Source organism: Oncorhynchus gorbuscha, linkage group LG08 (assembly GCF_021184085.1).
Source record: "Oncorhynchus gorbuscha isolate QuinsamMale2020 ecotype Even-year linkage group LG08, OgorEven_v1.0, whole genome shotgun sequence".
In the NCBI taxonomy this organism is placed as follows: Eukaryota; Metazoa; Chordata; class Actinopteri; order Salmoniformes; family Salmonidae; genus Oncorhynchus; species Oncorhynchus gorbuscha.
Genome location: NC_060180.1, coordinates 56,096,528 through 56,115,504, shown reverse-complemented (window position 1 = coordinate 56,115,504; position 18,977 = coordinate 56,096,528). Strand labels below are relative to the sequence as shown.

Sequence of the window (18,977 nt, the reverse complement as noted above, 5' to 3'; positions counted from 1 at the left end):
GCCACTCTCTTCATGAATCATTGGAGTGAGGTTGGGCCCAGAGTTAGGACACTTCGGGGATTCCTTTCTCTCTCTCTACCAACTAAAGTAAATGGCCTCAAAGTATCTAGATAAAAAATATATATATACTTTTTATATGATTGGTACAACATTATTTTGTGACTTGTAATGTTCCGAGTTCTAGTTTTTGTGTTCACATTATTTTAATATAGTTTGATTATTGGATTTTTTTGGAGGTGCGAGAATGTCAAATTAGAACATAAGATCAACCAATAGGGTTATATATTTGCCATGAGACATCTTTAGATTATTGTAAGAAATAAATGGTACAATTTTAACACAGGACAAAGTCAAAAAGATTTTGATGATCATCTACAGCACCTGACTACTCCAGAAAATGGAGACATTACGACCTATGCAGCCGAGGCCATTTCCCGTTGTCTGGTGTATTATGGGTAATGTGATATGATTTAGATGTCACAAGGGCAATCTTGTAAAGCAGGGGTGCTTCCTCTTGACAAGTACTCTCCTTGTATTAGTGGGAGCCACTGAGTTAGCGCACTGTACAAAGTTGACTTTGTGCAGCCAAAGCTGTCAACTGACACCAAAGCATTATCCCTCAGGCCACATAATTGCCTGCTCTTTGGGGCAAATTATAAATTTTGCATGGGAGGAGGACCCAAAGGCAGCAGCAGCAAAAGGCTTCAGGATTAGGCCTTTTGAAAGGCTCTGTGAACATCACACCACTAAACAGTGTGAGAGGCAGGCAGGCAATCAGCCCGGCCTCCCAGCGGAGAGAGCACACAGACAGGCTCCCTGCTCAGCTCAGCCACCAGCCAGCCAGCCCTCTCACTGCTCTACTGCAGCCTTATCAAGATGTCTGCGAGACAGAGGTAATTGTTATGACTTGATGCACAAAGTTAAGAAATAGGAGCGAGCAGCCTGCCGCCGTGCCTTTCCCTCTGCATTGTGGCCCCGTGTAACAGGATAATAAACGCTACTTTATAAACGCAGCATCTGCAGCTCCTCGCCACCAAGGAGAGTACGGGAGAGGCAGGGCAAGACCAGAACCACCCAATGGCATACAGGAAGGCAGGGAAGTCTGGAGGTGTAGGAACAGTGGCATGGGGTGCAGCTGGAAGAGGAAAGGAAAAGGAAGATCCAGAAGGTTCTGCAGAAAGAGCACAGTTGAACTGCACTGGATAGGACTGTATATAAAGACATGCAGTGATGCAGATTGCTATGTCCATGTTATCTCTCTACTGTGCCCTGCGACTCCCTCTGAGCCTGTATGCTTCTCTGTTCCTCTACAGGGGGATGCCTGACATCCAGTGGATGAACCTGGACCCTCTGAAGCTGATGGAGGAGCTCAGCCAGTTCACAAGTCTGGAGGGCTTCAGGGAAATGCTGGACAAGGCCCAGGTGGGTCACGCTTACATGAACCGCCCCTGCCTGGACCCCAACGACCCCGAGTGCCCCCTCAGCGCCCCCAACAAGGACCTGAGAGAGGTAAGCTAGCGCCACCGTACCCCTATCCCCCTTCCACCGCGCTCCATCTCTGCCTCTCTATCTCCTTCCACCACCACTCTCCCTTTCTTTTAAAGAAGAGGGTATTTTAGTGAGCCCAATGTGCCTGGTTGTTAAATAAGTTAACTGTTGGCCCTGCCTGTCTGTCTCCCTCCACAGAGTCCTGACATTGCCGGGCGGCTCCAAGGCGGTTGCCACGGCTTCTCCAAAAAGTTCATGCACTGGCAGGAGGAGCTTATCCTGGGCGGCCGGGTCAAGGACACCCAGAATGCTTTGCAGAGGTAAGAGGGGGAGGGGTGTACACCAGGGCCAGGGGAGGATTGAGGGTGAGTGAAGGGAGTGGAGCGAGGACGGGGAGGGCCTAGCTAGTAGTGAGGAATCCCTCTGACTCCTAAGAACCTCCCACAGCCGAGGAATGCCTCTGAGTCCTAAGAACCTCACACAGCCGAGGAATGCCTCTGACTCCTAAGAACCTCACACAGCCGAGGAATGCCTCTGACTCCTAAGAACCTCACACAGCCGAAGAATGCCTCTGACTCCTAAGAATCTCACACAGCCGAGGAATGCCTCTGACTCCTAAGAACCTCACACAGCCGAGGAATGCCTCTGACTCCTAAGAACCTCACACAGCCGAAGAATGCCTCTGACTCCTAAGAACCTCACACAGCCGAGGAATGCCTCTGACTCCTAAGAACCTCACACAGCCGAAGAATGCCTCTGACTCCTAAGAATCTCACACAGCCGAGGAATGCCTCTGAGTCCTAAGGATCTCACACAGCCGAGGAATGTCTCTGAGTCCTAAGAATCTCACACAGCAGAAGAATGTCTCTGAGTCCTAAGGACCTCACACAGCCGAGGAATGCCTCTGACTCCTAAGAACCTCACACAGCCGAAGAATGTCTCTGAGTCCTAAGGACCTCACACAGCCGAGGAATGCCTCTGAGTCCTAAGAACCTCACACAGCCGAGGAATGCCTCTGAGTCCTAAGAACCTCACACAGCCGAGGAATGCCTCTGAGTCCTAAGAACCTCACACAGCCGAGGAATGCCTCTGACTCCTAAGAACCTCACACATCTGAGGAATGCCTCGCATGAAGCAGGATCAGTTTCCTCCTCTGGCCCCTGCGTGGGAAAGATCAATCAAACATGATGGACAGCCACATAAACTAAAGACAGATTTGTTGTGGAGAGGAGTGGGGGAAAAAGGCAGCCTCTCCTTTAAGTCAGAGAATGAAAAAGGGGATGCCAAAGATAATTCCAAATACAAGGGTGTACCACCACACATTTCTAATGCTAAGGATATGTAAAACATCTTATTATGTAAGACACATTTCCTGGGCTCTGTTATGTATTATGAATGATTTCTTTTATTTCAATTTAATTTAAAACCACAGCACAAATGTGAATGGATTGACAGTGTTGGGTCTCTGCCCAGATCACGACCCTGGCAAATATGGAGGGAGGGATACAGTCATTTAAAGCCACAGAGTTTTTTCCATGATATGACTTACGATAATCTCATTCACATTTTTAACACCACAACTCTCACATCGGTGCCAAGTTGCCTTCAGGTCCATCTGTGCTCGCTGTGGAAAAAGGCATCAAGACACCTGCTTTCACCCGTTCAGGCAATAGAGCCTGTATCTGCATTCAGAAACACTAGCCAACAGCTGAATTCTCCACCCGTTTCTCCACGTACTCTGTATAGAACCACCGTTTAGTTGATATGCCACTAATCACTACTATTTGGGGGTTTTGAATGTTGAGAACATGACTCCTCTGTGTGGTCTGAGCTCACTTGGCTGCAGGCGTCTGACGGTGTCTCTCTCTCTCTCTCTCTCTCTCTGCCTCCTGCAGTGCGGAGGCCCTCCAGACCATGTTTCTCCTGATGAGCCCCAAGCAGCTCTACGAGCACTTTAAGGACGACTATGAGATCCATGACATCAACTGGAACGAGGACAAGGCCACCGCCATCCTGGAGTCCTGGCAAAGGAAGTTTGTAGAGGTATGTTTGGGTCAAAAGTGGCACACTCATTAGTGCACTACGCCTGGTCAAAAGTATCAAACTATATAGGGAATCGGATGCCATTTGGTATGAAGCCTATGTTTCTGGACCCTAGCGCCCCGCCTCTGCCACCTGCACCTTTCAACAACCTGTCTTGACCCGTTTGAGTAATATGCCGGCAAATAAGAGATCAGAGAACAAATCATAGAGCGTTCTTTGGGTTGGCCTCAGGTCGGCTTGTTTTTCCCTACTCCTTTAAATTTGAGTCATGCTGTTTACCCACCACAGGCATAGAGGACTGGCTTTGGCCCAGGGACTGCAACCTCTGCCTGAATTCCATCAATCCTCAACTGCCTAGTAAACAGAGTCCTCCAAGGAGGCCACTGACAGACTACCAGTTATAGGAACAAGCTGTTTTTGTGATAGCTGACACCCAGCATGCTGACTGAAGGAGTGGGAGGGTCATGCCTCCACCAATGCCCGCTCGCAAGAGAGGAGAAGAGGGAGAGAGTGAACGGGAGATGAGGAGAGGGTCACTGTAAAAACAAAGTGCAGGGTGTTGGGTTCCCCTAAGGTTGTCGGCCATTCATGGTGCTGATGGAGTAGCTTGAGAGACCACGTGATCTCATTTATCCCCTTGACCCATGCTCTCTGGTATCTGTAGTCCTTATTTGTCAAGCTTCATAGGGTCTCACCTATATCTTGTTTGTGTGTTGTTGGCCCAAAATAATAAGTTATGGGCATGCCCTGATCAAACTAGATCACTACTACTGGCTTATAATGTAAATACATTACTTCTATTATTGACCCTCGCCTCATTTAAAATAAAGTTATTTGATGCCCCCCCCCCCCAGGTGGCTCATGGCAGTATCCCCCAGAACTCCACTTCAGAGATCCACGCCTTCTCCACCACCACCCTCAACGACATCATGAAGTCCTTCTCTGATGTCAGTGTCATCCGGGTGGCTGGAGGCTACCTGCTCATGGTAAGAAGTAGTAATCGACTCTCTCTACTGTAGGTTCATCATTGATATCAGTGGTTCGTTACAGATGCATATTTGCCTGTGCTGAGTTCAAAGTTCAAATCCTCACCCTCTCTCTTCTCTCCCGTCCTATTCCAGCTGGCCTACGCCTGTGTGACCATGCTCCGTTGGGACTGTGCCAAGTCCCAGGGGGCCGTGGGGCTGGCTGGTGTGCTCCTGGTGGCTCTGTCTGTGGCAGCTGGCCTGGGGCTGTGCTCTCTGCTGGGCCTGTCCTTTAACGCTGCCACCACACAGGTTCTCCCCTTCCTGGCTCTGGGGATCGGTGTGGATGACATGTTCCTTCTGGCCCATTCCTTCACTGAGACTGGCATCAACATCCCCTTTAAGGTAAGCTAGCGACCTCCACTCCCCAAGCCCCCTAGTTCAATCACCTGTAGATCCACTGTAACCTCATACTTGGTCTCTGTCCCAAAATCATGGCTCTGGTCAACATTAGTGCAGTATACAGGGAATAGGGTGCCATTTGTGACGCATACTTAGTTATATTAGTTAGAATGACAACAGTTACTTATATTCATGTACTCTGGCTGGCCTGGCACTAACCGTTGGCTGTGTTTTGGTTTACCCCTGCAGGAGAGGACGGGGGACTGCCTGAGGAGGACTGGCACCAGCGTGGCGCTCACCTCCATCAACAACATGATCGCCTTCTTCATGGCAGCCCTGGTCCCCATCCCAGCACTGCGCGCCTTCTCTCTGCAGGTACTAGACTGTGCTGTATTCCCCACTGTTTACACGGCCTAGCTCTGCCATGGAACCAGGAGTGCCAGTCACCCGCGCTGAAGGAGACACACATAAAATTGGGCCACATGCTTTTTTAGAAGTGACATTCATTAAGGGGGGGTGTCTTTGTTCTTTTCTCACTGCACCCTTTATCTCACTCTCTCACCCTTTATCTCACTCTCTCACCCTTTATCTCACTCTCTCACTTTCTCACTCTCTCACCCTTTCTCACTCTCTCACTTTATCTCACTCTCTCACCCTTTATCTCACTCTCTCACTTTCTCACTCTCTCACCCTTTATCTCACTCTCTCCGTACTCTCTCTCTCTTTCTCCCTCCCCCTTTCTTTCTTTCTTTCTTTCTTTCGTTCTCTTCTCTCTCTCTCTCTCTCTCTCTCTCTCTCTCTCTCTCTCTCTCTCTCTCTCTCTCTCTCTCTCTCTCTCCCCTCTCTCCCTTCCTCCCTTTCTCCCTCTCTCTTTCTCCTGTTCTCTCGCTCTCTCTCTCTCGTTCTCACATTCTCTCTATCTCTCACTCTCAGGTGGGGAGGGTGGAAATAATCAGAGGAGGGAGTGGATCAGTATATCACTGGGCCGTCAGCCTCTAGCTCTGTGATCTACCCGCCTCCCCCTGGGTGGTCTGTGGTGCAGTGAAACCATACCAACTATAATGTCAGCCCCAGGGTGATAGAGTAGAGAGGTAGGAGGGGTTCTGCACAGACACGCAGAGAGGGAAAGGGGGATACCTAATCAGTTGCACAACTGAATGCATTCAACCAAAACGTGTCTTCCCGCATTTAACCCAATCCTTCTGAATCAGAGAGGTGTGGGGGGCTGTCTTAATCAATGTCCAACTGCCTTGCTCAAGGGCAGAATGGCACATTTTTCCAACTTGCCAGCTCTGGGATTCGATTCAGCGACCTTTCGGTTTCTAGCCCAACACTCTTTAAAGCAGCAGCGGCCTCAGTTCCCTGGCTTGTTGACTATTTTCGCTGGTGATTTAGGGAGCGTTATTTTGCTTTGTTTGTTTTCTTTTACTTTCTGGGACTGAATCCGAGGCACTAAAACAGCAAGAGAGCTTGAATGTAGAGCCCTTTTTTGTGGAGCTCAAGAAGGCAGCTGTGGAGTTGGGTGGCAGCATTGGAGCGAAGTCATGAACAGGGTTGGCCCCTCTCCTAAACAGTATTTCCCCCCACCCACCTCTCTCTCTCTCTCTCTCTCTCTCTCTCTCTCTCTCTCTCTCTCTCTCTCTCTCTCTCTCTCTTTCCCTAGGCGGCCATTATTGTGGTGTTCAACTTTGCCATGGTGCTCCTCATCTTCCCGGCCATTCTGAGTTTGGACCTGCACCGTCGGGAGGACAAGCGTCTGGACATCCTGTGTTGTTTCTACAGCCCCTGCTCCTCCCGGGTCATCCAGATCCAACCCCAGGAGTTCTCCGATGCCAACGACAACACCACAACCACCACCCACAGCCACGTGCCTGGCGCCCAGACTACAACGACCTACACAGGCTCCACCATCATTACCAGCACCCAGATCACCACCACCGTCCAGGCCTTCACCCAGTGTGATGCGGCAGGCCAGCACATAGTCACCATCCTGCCCCCCACCTCCCAGATCTCCACCAGCCCTCCCTCTGTGTTGGTGGCCTCCTCCCCCGTTCCCCCCTCCCCCACCGACTCCTACGGCTCCCAGCTCTTCACCCCCTCCAGCTCCACGCGGGACCTCCTGGCCCAGATGGACGAGTCCAAGGAGGCCAGGGAGTGTGTTCCTCTCCCCTTCTTCCGCTGGAACCTGTCAAGCTTCGCCCGGGAGAAGTACGCTCCTCTCCTCCTAAAGCCAGAGAGCAAGGTGGTGGTCGTGGTCCTCTTTGTGGCTCTGCTGGGGCTCAGCCTGTACGGAACCACCATGGTCCATGACGGACTCTACCTGACCGACATTGTGCCCCGCGACACCAAGGAGTACGACTTCATCAATGCCCAGTTCAAGTACTTCTCTTTCTACAACATGTACCTGGTGACCATGGACGGCTTTGACTACGCCCGCTCCCAGCGTCTCCTCATCCAGCTGCACAACTCTTTCACCTCGGTCAAGTATGTGGTGAAGGACAGCGACCAGCAGCTGCCCCGGATGTGGCTGCACTATTTCCAAGACTGGCTCAGAGGTAAATACAGTTTAATTAAAGGAGACCTTGTTTTTTTTTCATTCCAGAAGCCCCATAGTGATTCTAATGTTAGCCAGTGTGTGTTTGAAATGGAACTCCGTCTGCGGTGGGTTCTTGCCCTTGAGGTAGAGAGTTTGGTGATGTCAGGGCCTTTGGAGTGACAGGCTGGGTTTTGATGTTTATCTTTAGTCTGACAAAGGTGGAGGATGGGAGGTGGATGGGAGGTGAGTTAAAGCCTGTGATGGTGAAAGTTCACCACCATCCAGCAGGGCTGGAGGGCAGATGATATCGTAGGAAGGTCAAAGGTGACCTTTTTGGCCTCTTCCCTCCAGCTTAACGTTGTTGGAGGTCCTAGACTAGTCCTGAGGAAGTATTACGCTACAGGATATTAAGCTATTGAGGGTCGGCCGTGGGTAACCAGATTTGCTGTTCCAAAACATGAGGAACTGAACTCTTCAATCGATGGAGAACTGGGGAGGCATAAAAGACCAGGCTATTTCCTTTCTAGTCAGAATCTCCCTGTAATTAGAGAAAGGTTGTGTGGAACTGGTTTTCAGCTGCAGCGCCAGACTTTGTCATTTCGAAAACACGAAAGGCTTTGCTGGTTAGTTTATTCAGCCCATACACATGAGGAACAGAGCTGCTGTTTTTGGATGTGTGTGTGTGATTGTAGGAGGTTGATATTCAGAACACTCTGTAAAACGTCTTGTTTTAATTTGATGACTCATTCTAAACGTGCCAGTCTACCATCATGTTTTCACTACTCTAAAATATAACTCCTAGCGTAGTACTCAAAACATATCGGCGTATGTTGTGGCCCCGTCAATAGTTATATGATATAATAACCATGAGAATGTAGTGGTAAAAGTAGAACCGACAGAGATGGCTAACCCTGTGCTGTCCTGTGTTCTTCTTCTCTCTCCTTTAGGACTGCAGGCTGCCTTTGATACAGACTGGGAGGCAGGCAGAATCACCTGGGATAACTACCATAACGGCACCGAGGATGGTGTTCTGGCCTACAAGCTGCTCATCCAGACCGGCTCCAAGAAGGACCCCTTCAACTACAACCAGGTGTGTACCGTTACAGTGCCAATGCCCCTAGTGAGTTCAATAGAACTCCGTTTCCCAGCTTTGACCTCAATGGGACTTCCTGGTTAGGTTGAATCACCCCTCAATATGTTAGAAGGTATAGTCCTGCTACCGCGAATGCTTAACCCATTCTCTCTCTGTCTGTCTATTCCAGCTGACTTCTCGTCGTCTGATGAATGAGGAGGGTCTGATTCACCCAGAGGTCTTCTATATCTACCTGACTGTGTGGGTGAGCAATGACCCTCTGGGCTATGCTGCCTCTCAGGGTAACTTCTACCCTCAGCCTCGTGAGTGGATCCACGACAAGTATGACACCACCGGAGAGAATCTGCGCAGTAAGTAGGCGTCTCTTTAAAATCATGTGAATCATTTTTAATCAAGTTGCTACCACGATCCAAGTTCATAATGGCCTAGGACATGTGTATCCTTCCTTCAATATAAAGGTATTGTTGATACTAACAACAGATTGTAAATCTGTGAGAACCTGAGTGTCTAACCTTTCCTCCATCTGTCACAGTCCCTGCCGCGGAGCCCCTGGAGTTTGCTCAGTTCCCTTTCTATCTGAACGGCCTGAGGCAGGCGTCCGACTTCATCGAGAGCATCGAGAGCGTGCGGGCCATCTGCGAGGAATTCACCCGTAAAGGTGTTCTCAACTACCCCAATGGTTACCCATTCCTGTTCTGGGAGCAGTACATCGGCTTGCGACACTGGTTCCTCCTGGCTGTCAGCGTGGTGCTAGCCTGCACATTCCTGGTCTGTGCCATCCTCCTGCTCAACCCCTGGACCGCTGGCATCATTGTAGGTCCCCTCAGCTCAGCATCCCTCCTCCTCTGTCTCCTCCTCTTCTTTCTCCTCCTCCTCCTCCTCCTTCCAGGCCTCCCTCCCTCAGCACAGCTCAATAACCCTGCTACAGAGAGGGTGGAGGCCCCATCTCTGGGGAGGGCCCATGGCGGGTTGGCCTGGGGGGTGCTACTCACCCCCCCCCCCCCCCAGGCCTTTGTCATTCTAATCTGGCCCGGCCGGTCTTAGAAAAGGAAATGCAAAGCCTCTGCTGAAGACTTTACCTCCAGCTCTCTTTGTCAAAAATTGGGGACAGGACAGATCTGCCCAGTCGCGACCTTGGCCTGCTAAACCCATCCATCAGGCCTGGGGGGAGACGGCCTGTCAGCTCAGCGGCTGGGAAACATTTCACACAGCCTGGTCATGAGGGGAGGGTCCCTGGGCCGCCCGCCCGGTCAGACCGCACTGAAGGGTGACTCTCGTGACCGACCGTTGGGGCTGTAGTGGCGCGGTTCAGTCAGTGTGGCACAGGTTTCAGTTGGAATTGAAATGTATTTCATTTCACTATTTAAGTAGTCAGTCCTACTGAAAGACAGACGGCACCATCTTCCAAACATGCAGGGGCGTCCTTTCAGACCTACATCACAGTCACATTGTCCCTCTTCAAGCTGGAGCTTCTATAGTTTCACTGCCTATATGTGGCCGCGCAATAAAACAGGGTTTTATCATTTCCAATTTAACCGTGACCAAATTGGGACCCCTGCAAACATCAGAGGTTCACGAGGCTAAGTCTCTCTCTCTCTCTCTCTATCTTATAAAAAATAATGTTTTTCTAAAGAAGTACATTAGTTGTGAAATTGTGTCAGGAGGAATGACAAGCAGTAGAAGGGGAACGGTGAGAGTCTGACATTGTCACTCATCTCAGCAACCTTGAAAGAGGGATCAACTAGGGAGGGAGAGTGAGACTAGGGCCTAAGTGTAATTCAATGCCGTGCAGATGACAGTGAAAACCTTCCGAATGTAGGGTCAAAAATGATGTGGGGTGAAGACCTAACTTTTACCTAATTATATTATAGAAATAGGCACTGAGAGTTGTAGGTGCAAGACATAACTTTCTCTCTCTTCATCTCTAACACGTTTAACTACACTTCAATGGTTGTGTTTCATTGTGACTCCAGAGTTTGAGGCAGTGTCTAACCAACCCGTGTTCCTCTCCTCAGGTCTTCATCCTGGCCATGATGACGGTGGAGCTGTTTGGTATCATGGGCCTGATCGGCATCAAGCTCAGTGCCATCCCAGTGGTCATCCTCATCGCCTCTGTGGGCATCGGCGTCGAGTTCACTGTCCATATCGCACTGGTAAAAAACCTTCCTGACTCTCTTGGGCAGGGTACAAAACAAAGTCAATGAAGATAAGAAGTGTTGTCAGGGATGGAATGATGATATAGCCATTAGTTACTACTTTTTTCCCATGAGTCTGTTCTACTGGATAGCCTGACCCTAACCCTCTGTCTCTGTCCGCTCTCCTGTCCCCAGGCCTTTCTGACGGCCATAGGCAATAGGAACAGGCGTTCTGCGGTGGCCCTGGAGCACATGTTTGCCCCTGTGATTGACGGGGCCATCTCTACTCTGTTAGGGGTCCTCATGCTGGCTGGATCCGAGTTTGACTTCATTCTGAGGTGAGTGTGAGAGACTTCACTTCTGCCAGGGCAGATTCTCCCTTTCCCCCCAGTCCATATGTTGCCTTACAGAGGAAGTGGTGGTGTTGTGTTTATGTTGCTGAGGGGTAGGCCGAGGGGGCTGATGCATGGAGACAATTGTCTGTTTCCCCCTGGGTGAGGGAGCCAGTGTGGGTAGGGGGTCAGGGGTGCATGCAGGTGGGAATGTGGACCCCCACCTGGCCCTGTCTGTCAGGCCTTTGTGCTGCTGTCTGCCTGCCTCCCCCAGCGCCCTAATGGCCCCACCCTGATAGCACAACAAATGGAGAAAACATCAAGGGTGTGGAACAGCTGCTTGTAAACATGTAAATGTTTGACTACCCACTGGGTGGTGGTGACTCGCACACATGCATACACCACACATACGAGCACACACACACGCATGTAAACACACATACTATTTTCATACGGAATCTGTGAACATGCCAATCATCCGGTTGAAAGCTTTTGTGCCCAAATAGGGCACCACAATAAAAAAAAGGGTTTGAACTGGTCAATTGTACCCCTACCAGAAGTCACCACCACAACCCTCACTCCCAACCAAGACCTCTGGCTTCTGTTGGATGGTAATTTTTTCTCTGCCAAAATGCATCAGTGGAAAAAAGCAAATAGCAATGTTTTCAGCTGAATCTGGCCTCAGCTGAAACTGAACCACAGCCTTGAGAACAGCCTCAAACAGGCCCATGACATAAAAAAAATCACTAACTGAGAAAGCAGGGCAGCATATTGAAAATATTAATACGCTCAGGGTGGCTTTTTGTCAGAAACGCTCCAAGCTTTCTCTAAGTGTTTGAGTCAAGCAACATGGTGGTACTGGGAAGGTTTGTTTTCCCACCAAAAATGGAGAGAAGGAAAAAGAGATGAGAGAAGGACAAGAACAACAGGGTGGGGAAGAAAGAGGAATGAGGAATAGAGAGTTGTGAGGAGGAGGGTGCCTGGTTCTAGGATAGTGGTGGAGCTTGGATGCTTGATTGGAGAACTAAGTGCTGTGGTGGTGGTGGGCTAGCAGGCAGCACGAGGAGGGCATTCACACTAGGAGGTCCTGTTTAGATGTAGCAGAGGAGAGCAGAGCCGTCCCTCAATCTGGGGAGTAGCATAAATACATTGCTGTAAACATCTCCTGGCGGTGGTACCGTGGATAAACACCCCAGCGAGCTCAGCAGCCCCTCTCCAAAGGAGCCACCCTTTCCAACCCCTGACTCCGAATGGAAAAGATTACAGTTTATATAAACAACAGAATTCCTAACACTAGGTCTTCTCTGGAGGTCTAGCCCAACCAGGCCCGTGGATAGTTTAGGTACTCTCTATTTTTTTCTATTTTTTACCCCTTAAATAAATCAAGCTCCACTTTCGGGAATGTTGACTTAGTAAAATAAACAAGTAACTTTTTTTCTTGCCTTTTCCCAGATGCAGGATAGTTATTATAGTGAGTGGTTGTATCTAACGAGTATCTAACGAGTTGAGTTGGACGGTAACTAGAGGTGAACCGAGATGGTGGTTTCTGTTTCATCTGGTTTTCTACTTTACCTTAGGGTATGTGTGTTTTCATTTGATGCTACTTTCAGGGGCACAAGAAGTGACCAGTCACGTGTGTGTCTTTTTGAAGTCGGTCATGGTTGAGAAGACTGAACTGAAATGTTTGGTGAAGTATTTGGTCATAACAAGTTAAGTTGAGGGATAGATTTTCAGAGTAAAACAGAGAGGCCTCCATTTGCCTTGTTAAAGAGACAGACGTAGGAATAGTAGAACAGTAAATGGGAGGGTGCACAAGGTGAAATAACGGCAAGTGCAATACCAAACTTAAAGAATGACCTTCCCTTCTGAGGTGTGACACGAACGAAGCCGGTGTGGTAGAGTCGGGGCGGGGCGGGGATGAACGAAAGTGCCAGAATGCTATTATCCTTGTCCTTGTTTTTCATAATCCACTCTCTTTTTCTTACCTCTAAGTCTGGACCGCAGTTAAAAGAGCTGAGCTCTCTGTTTTCTGTTAGTGTTTAAGTGGAGTGCTCTCTAATTTTCTCATGCGCTCTTTCTTGTGGCAACCTCAGCCCTCCCTCAGAGCACAGAGAGGCTCACAGAAACCCAGGCAACCTCACAGCTCTGTGGCCCATTATAGAGTACCATTCACCACGCAACCATTTAGGGCAGAGCTAGGAACCACAACAGCTCCATACAATTCCAAGAGAGACAAAGACGAGGCTCTCAACAGCATTGGGAGCATCAAAGGCTGTTTTAGTTGGAGCATGTTGAGAATCTGATTTACCCCCTGCCCTTAACACACAAACACCATTTTTTTCCAGAGCAGCTTCCCATCCACTCTGGTTCTCTTCAGATACCAGACTGAGTATATGGTTTCCTCTCTGTTCTTATTACAAAGAGACACGGACTCTATGTACACTACCTGCATCTCTACTATCACGTGTGGCCCACTACACACTAATCAGCAGTGACGTTGAATACAAAACGGGATAGGAGGAATAGCAGCTCTGGGACACATCCAAACAGCAGGCCTTGTCTATCTCTCTCATGTAGTGTCTATGAGGTGTAATGTGATTTGGCTGACGTAGGCAGGCGGCTCGGCAGGCAGGCAGGAAGAGCAGGCAGGCTCCACTGGCCAGCCCAGTATAAACATAGAGGTGCCTTGCCCTCGCCACACTGAAATTGGAGCTCAATGACTTTGGATATTAAGTTGTTAAAGGGAAAATTACATTAGCAGCAGCGGCAGCAGCAGCTCGGAGGCCAGGAGGGGCACGTTTCTTTTCCCCAGCCTGCAGTCAGACAGGGGAGGGAGGGCCCTGGCATTTCTGACGTGTAGGATCTGCTGGCTAATGTAAACACATATTTTCAGGAAGTGGCAGTACTGTAGATAGATGAGGGCTCCCAGAGGGAGAAGATGGAGCCCAGGAATTTTCTTCCAACTTGTCAAGTTGCCAGTAGTAAAGAGGGACGGACAGAAGGAGAGAGGAAATCGAGGGGAAGGGGGGGAAAGGGAATGAAAAATAATGAGGAAAGTAGAGGCAAACATAGGGCTTGAGGGAGGTGGTCTGATTCTATCTACCCCCAGCTCTGCAATGTCCTCCCATCCAGTGTGTCCTCATGTCACCTGTTTACTAATGTGCCTGAGTGCTGGTGGCGCTGAGAAGGAGCCTTGGTGACTGAATGTTCTTTCTGTGTTGGTTGTGTTCCAGGTACTTCTTTGCGGTGCTGGCTATTCTGACCGTGCTGGGGATCCTGAATGGACTGGTGCTGCTGCCCGTGCTGCTCTCCCTCATGGGCCCACCCCCCGGAGGTCACTCCGGCCGACAACGGCAGCCGCCTGCCCACCCCATCGCCGGAGCCCCTCCCCCCCTCCCATGACCCACCATGGCTACTACGGAGGACACGGTCCACAGGGCCCACGACAACAGGCCTTCTCAGAGTCGTCGGACTCTGAGTACTACTCGGAAACGACTACCACATCAGGAATTGGGGAGGAGTATAAGTACTGTGACCGCAGTCCTTACATCACCTCTCCTACCTCTCATATACTACTGGAGGACAGCAAGAACCCCAGCTTCCCCAAACTCACGGTACGATAGTGCCACTGTATAGTTGCTACTTCATACATGATACTGCCCAAAAACAGTATGATATGTGAATTGCACTGTTATTAACAATGAAAATCATGATTGTAACCTATCATGCATATTATTGTTCTGCTCTTCCAGGTGGTGAAACCGTTCAAAGAGGGCCCGACCGTAACCGCTCAGAAAGATCTCTTAAATGAGTCTTCTCTGAATGCGGTGACTTCGGTCAGCTCTCAACTCACGCAGTGGGATAACAAACATGATTACAAATCTGACCAGGGACCCAGGAGGCAACATTTACCCAGTGACAGGACCCAGGGTCCTGAGAGGACTAATCACTGTGGTCCCAGGTCTCAGACCAACAGAGGGCCTCATCAGAACAGGACTAAGATGCCGGTCTATAATGGCGGTACCGTGCCCAGTAGTGCTGTTACTACTATGGTTACGGCCACAGCCTCTGTGACTGTGGCTGTGCACCCCAGCTTGCCGGGGGCCTACCATGGGTACATGCACGAGGGCTACGTGGACAGTGAATCAGACTGTTTTGAGGACACTAAGAGGACTTCACAATCTTGTGGGAAAGCTACCCAATCATCCAAGCGTGAATCCTTGGAGGTTGAAGACCTGGAATCTGTGCAGAACCAGCATCAGGTGAACCAGGCACAAGGTGAGTCTCACGCTGAAGATAAAACACCATTTTACATACTTGGACTTTTCATTTTATGGTAGATCAACATTAGGCTATATGAGCACATTTTTACATTAACATTCTGTTCATAAGCTGTCTGTGTATGTCTCTGTGTGTGCAGTTATGACTGATGTTCAACAATGGTTCTCACTGTCCTCTTTCTTCCTTCTTGTGTTCCAGTTGGCCCACGGATCCAGGCAGCCAAAGATTACTAGACACCCTGCTACCCCACCCTGCCCCCTATGTCTGGAATCCATCTCTGGCTGGCTGCCTCTCACTTGGGAGCTCCCGATACCCAGCCCTTTCACTTTCAACTGTACATAGACACAGACAAGGATTTATTTTTAAAGATATTAAAAAAAGGTCGTTTTAAGAATATATAAATTTATGAATATATATTTTAATACTAAATAGAGGGAAACAACTATTTAAAAGAGTACTGTATAACTTGGATATTCTCTTGTGTAAAACGTGGATGTATAGCATGATTTGGGGGGGTTTTCCTCCCTCTGTATAGATAAAGAAGATGTGCTATATGTAAAAAAAAAAGTTCAGAAAAGTGAGACGTTAAGATATTAGGTTATTGTGTTTGTTTTGTTGCTGCTACACTTCAAAAAATTGAAATGATTTGCAGTACCCCCCTCCCCCGATCTAAGTTGAGAAATCATTTATAGATGTTCTTACGCTGAGGGTGGAGGGCGTCTTATTGATTAAGCTCTGCAACACATGATGATCTATTCTGATTCTCCATCGCTGGTTATGATTGCACTGTACAAATACAAACAAGCTCAGCAAATCCTCTTTTCTTTCTAACAATAACCATTGTGCCTTCACAACACCTTCCCTCTTGAAATGCAGAAGCGCAGTATATATATTCAAAGTGAGACATAAATATGATATATGTGGTGTTTGTTTGAGAGCATCAATTTCACCGTTTTTATTTTGCGTTTAGAATCCCCAGATATGGACTTCATTTACTAATGTGACATGATGTACATGTCCAGAACAATGCCTGTGTTCAGACAGCACATTCATATATTACCATGTATTTGTCCATTTCAATTAACCTGTAGCTCTGTAAGTCTGTGTGCAGTCAGCAACTTGACTTGTGTCACTTTGGGTTGACGTTTCTTGTGCGTCATTCATTGTGTCCCAGCTCACTGGCATGTTGCATTATGTTCATTGTCAAGTTGATATTTTGCAGTCGACATGTTTTATTACTTGAAGGAGCTGTTAAGGGTTTTATTTCTTTCCTGAGTTTATCTAAGCTGTACATTGGGTAAGGTCAACTTTGTCACCCCCCCTTGTCCTCCAACTTAACTGGGGTCTAGGGGGTAATGTTTGACAAATGCTGGTTGTTTCCCCAAACTTATTCTGAAAGGGAATTTAAATCAAATGCAAAAGGGAAAAATATATATATTCTACATTTTTTGGGCTGCTTTAGGGTTGTGGTAGACATTATTTCAACCTTGTGCAATTGTTGACTAGGTAGTGCATTTTGAACAGGATAAGTACTCCAAGACCCACTTCCTGTGTCATGGAGGAAGTCGGTGCAGTCACATGCTCTTCCCCTGTCTCTCTCTCTCTCTCGTTTGTGTAGGCCTCATGCAAGCCAGCATTCCAGTGATTTTGTTGTTATTTCATTTTTACCTTTGTGTTATGATCAAAGTTGGTCGTTCATTTGGTCACATCACTGCCAATTTAAATGCAGGGAAATGTAATAGATTTAAGTGTCAGCTTGGGTTTCTTTTGTACATAGAGTTATGAAAGAAAAATAAAGTAGCTACTGTGCGTTCTGGAAGTAAACAACAACAATTATATGTTTCAAGTACAACCGACATTCATTCACTGCTTCAATACAGAAATACATGAGGTTGTAAGTTATAGGAGTGCTAGGGTAGGGGTTGGGGGTTCTGCATAGAGTTGTAGTTTTATTTCAAATGTATGACATGCCATATAAATTATTTATATACAAATTTTATTTTTGTAGTTTGTACAGATGTTAGTCACTAGACTGAAGTTCTATTTTTAAAGAGTAAATATATATTATATATAATTATATCTATTGTTGCAGAGTTGTTTTTGTTTGTTTGCTTTTATTTTTGGGAGGGGGGGTGGGGTTGTCCACAATGAGTAGAGGGGGTTTCAGACAGACCCTATGTTTTGTTTTTGTTTTTTGGAGAGAAGGGTTCACTTGAAAATGAAGGAGAGGTGTGGCAGACACTGTCCACCATATTTAGTTTCCTCACCTTTCCTTCTTCATGTAATGAATTGAAGTGTTATTACTCTTTTTGTCGATGTCTAAAACACTGTGACTTTCCGAAAACTATGCTCAAGAAAACCCTTGTGTGACCATTATTTTCCCTCACCTGCTATAGGAATTGAACTAACAAAATAAATTCAAATGAAAAAAATAAAATAATCCTCTGTTTCCATGAGTCTTTTCTAAATGAACTCGGTGTGTTCTTTTCTGTTATCATCTATTAACACAGTCAACAGCTTTATCACCTCCCTATGTCATCTTACAACTTGTTGGTGACAGATCTGTTTTCTGGGTAAATACACAGTCCCGTTAGATAGCCCTGCTGACCTCCACAAGTTCTCCAGGGCACATTGTTGAGAAGCTCATTAACTAACAAATATTTAAGATTGTGTCTCCAAAAGTCCTTCCATCAACCTTATTGTGACACAAGTAGTGGACACAATCCTGACCTGCTGTCTTATCTTTAGTCAATCGTTTTCTTTCCGGCACTTCAGTCTCCTTTTCACCTTTTCATTCGCGATGACATCATAAATTCTCATAGGACCAACTCCTTCAATGCCGTACTCCTTGAAGTTTTCAGTTCTCAAAAAAAAACATTATTTCCCTCAAAATAGATTTTCTTTACCCTATAGTGTTCTCCTAACTGTATTTATACTTGGGATATAATTTTTTAAGAGGAAAAGTTCAATTTTTTTTAACTTCAAGCCAAGTTATTTTACATACAAATGATGATTTGGTCATGGAGGAAGGGCTCTGTTAAATCTGGATCGCTGAAGCATTTAATTGCGTGATAGAAATGTAAAGGTAAATTCCAATTGAGCCTATGCAGCGTTCCAATTGAGCCCATGCAGCATTCCAATTGAGCCTATGCAGCATTCCAATTGAGCCTATGCAGCATTCCAATTGAGCCTATGCAGCATTTCAATTGAGCCTATGCAGCGTTTCAATTGAGTTATGCAGCGTTTCAATTGAGCCTATGCAGCATTCCAATTGAGCCTATGCAGCATTCCAATTGAGCCTATGCAGCGTTTCAATTGAGCCTATGCAGCGTTTCAATTGAGCCTATGTAGCGTTTCAATTGAGCCTATGCAGCGTTTCAATTGAGCCTATGCAGCGTTACAATTGAGCCTATGCAGCGTTTCAATTGAGCATATGCAGCGTTCCAATTGAGTCTATGCAGCGTTTCAATTGAGCCTATGCAGCATTACAATTGAGCCTATGCAGTGGTCCAATTGAGCATATGCAGCGTTCCAATTGAGTCTATGCAGCGTTTCAATTGAGCCTATGCAGCGTTACAATTGAGCCTATGCAGTGGTCCAATTGAGCCTATGCAGCGTTCCAATTGAGTCTATGCAGCGTTTCAATTGAGCCTATGCAGCGTTACAATTGAGCCTATGCAGTGGTCCAATTGAGCATATGCA

The 18,977-nt window shown here is 47.6% G+C and overlaps 1 protein-coding gene across 1 annotated transcript in view; it reads left to right on the top strand.

Moving 5' to 3' along the window:
- Positions 1–17,715, top strand: part of LOC124041864 (protein patched homolog 1-like) — a 35,921-nt gene extending 18,206 nt beyond the window's left edge. The window contains 17 exon segments of the mRNA XM_046359947.1: positions 1,314–1,509; positions 1,687–1,808; positions 3,384–3,531; positions 4,386–4,517; positions 4,653–4,901; positions 5,148–5,273; positions 6,562–7,453; positions 8,382–8,524; positions 8,697–8,877; positions 9,060–9,340; positions 10,543–10,680; positions 10,858–11,000; positions 14,228–14,318; positions 14,320–14,382; positions 14,384–14,608; positions 14,747–15,272; positions 15,474–17,715. Of these exon segments, the coding sequence (XP_046215903.1) occupies positions 1,314–1,509; positions 1,687–1,808; positions 3,384–3,531; positions 4,386–4,517; positions 4,653–4,901; positions 5,148–5,273; positions 6,562–7,453; positions 8,382–8,524; positions 8,697–8,877; positions 9,060–9,340; positions 10,543–10,680; positions 10,858–11,000; positions 14,228–14,318; positions 14,320–14,382; positions 14,384–14,608; positions 14,747–15,272; positions 15,474–15,508 (3,691 nt within the window). The 3' untranslated portion in view covers positions 15,509–17,715.
- Positions 17,716–18,977: the final 1,262 nt, after the last annotated feature.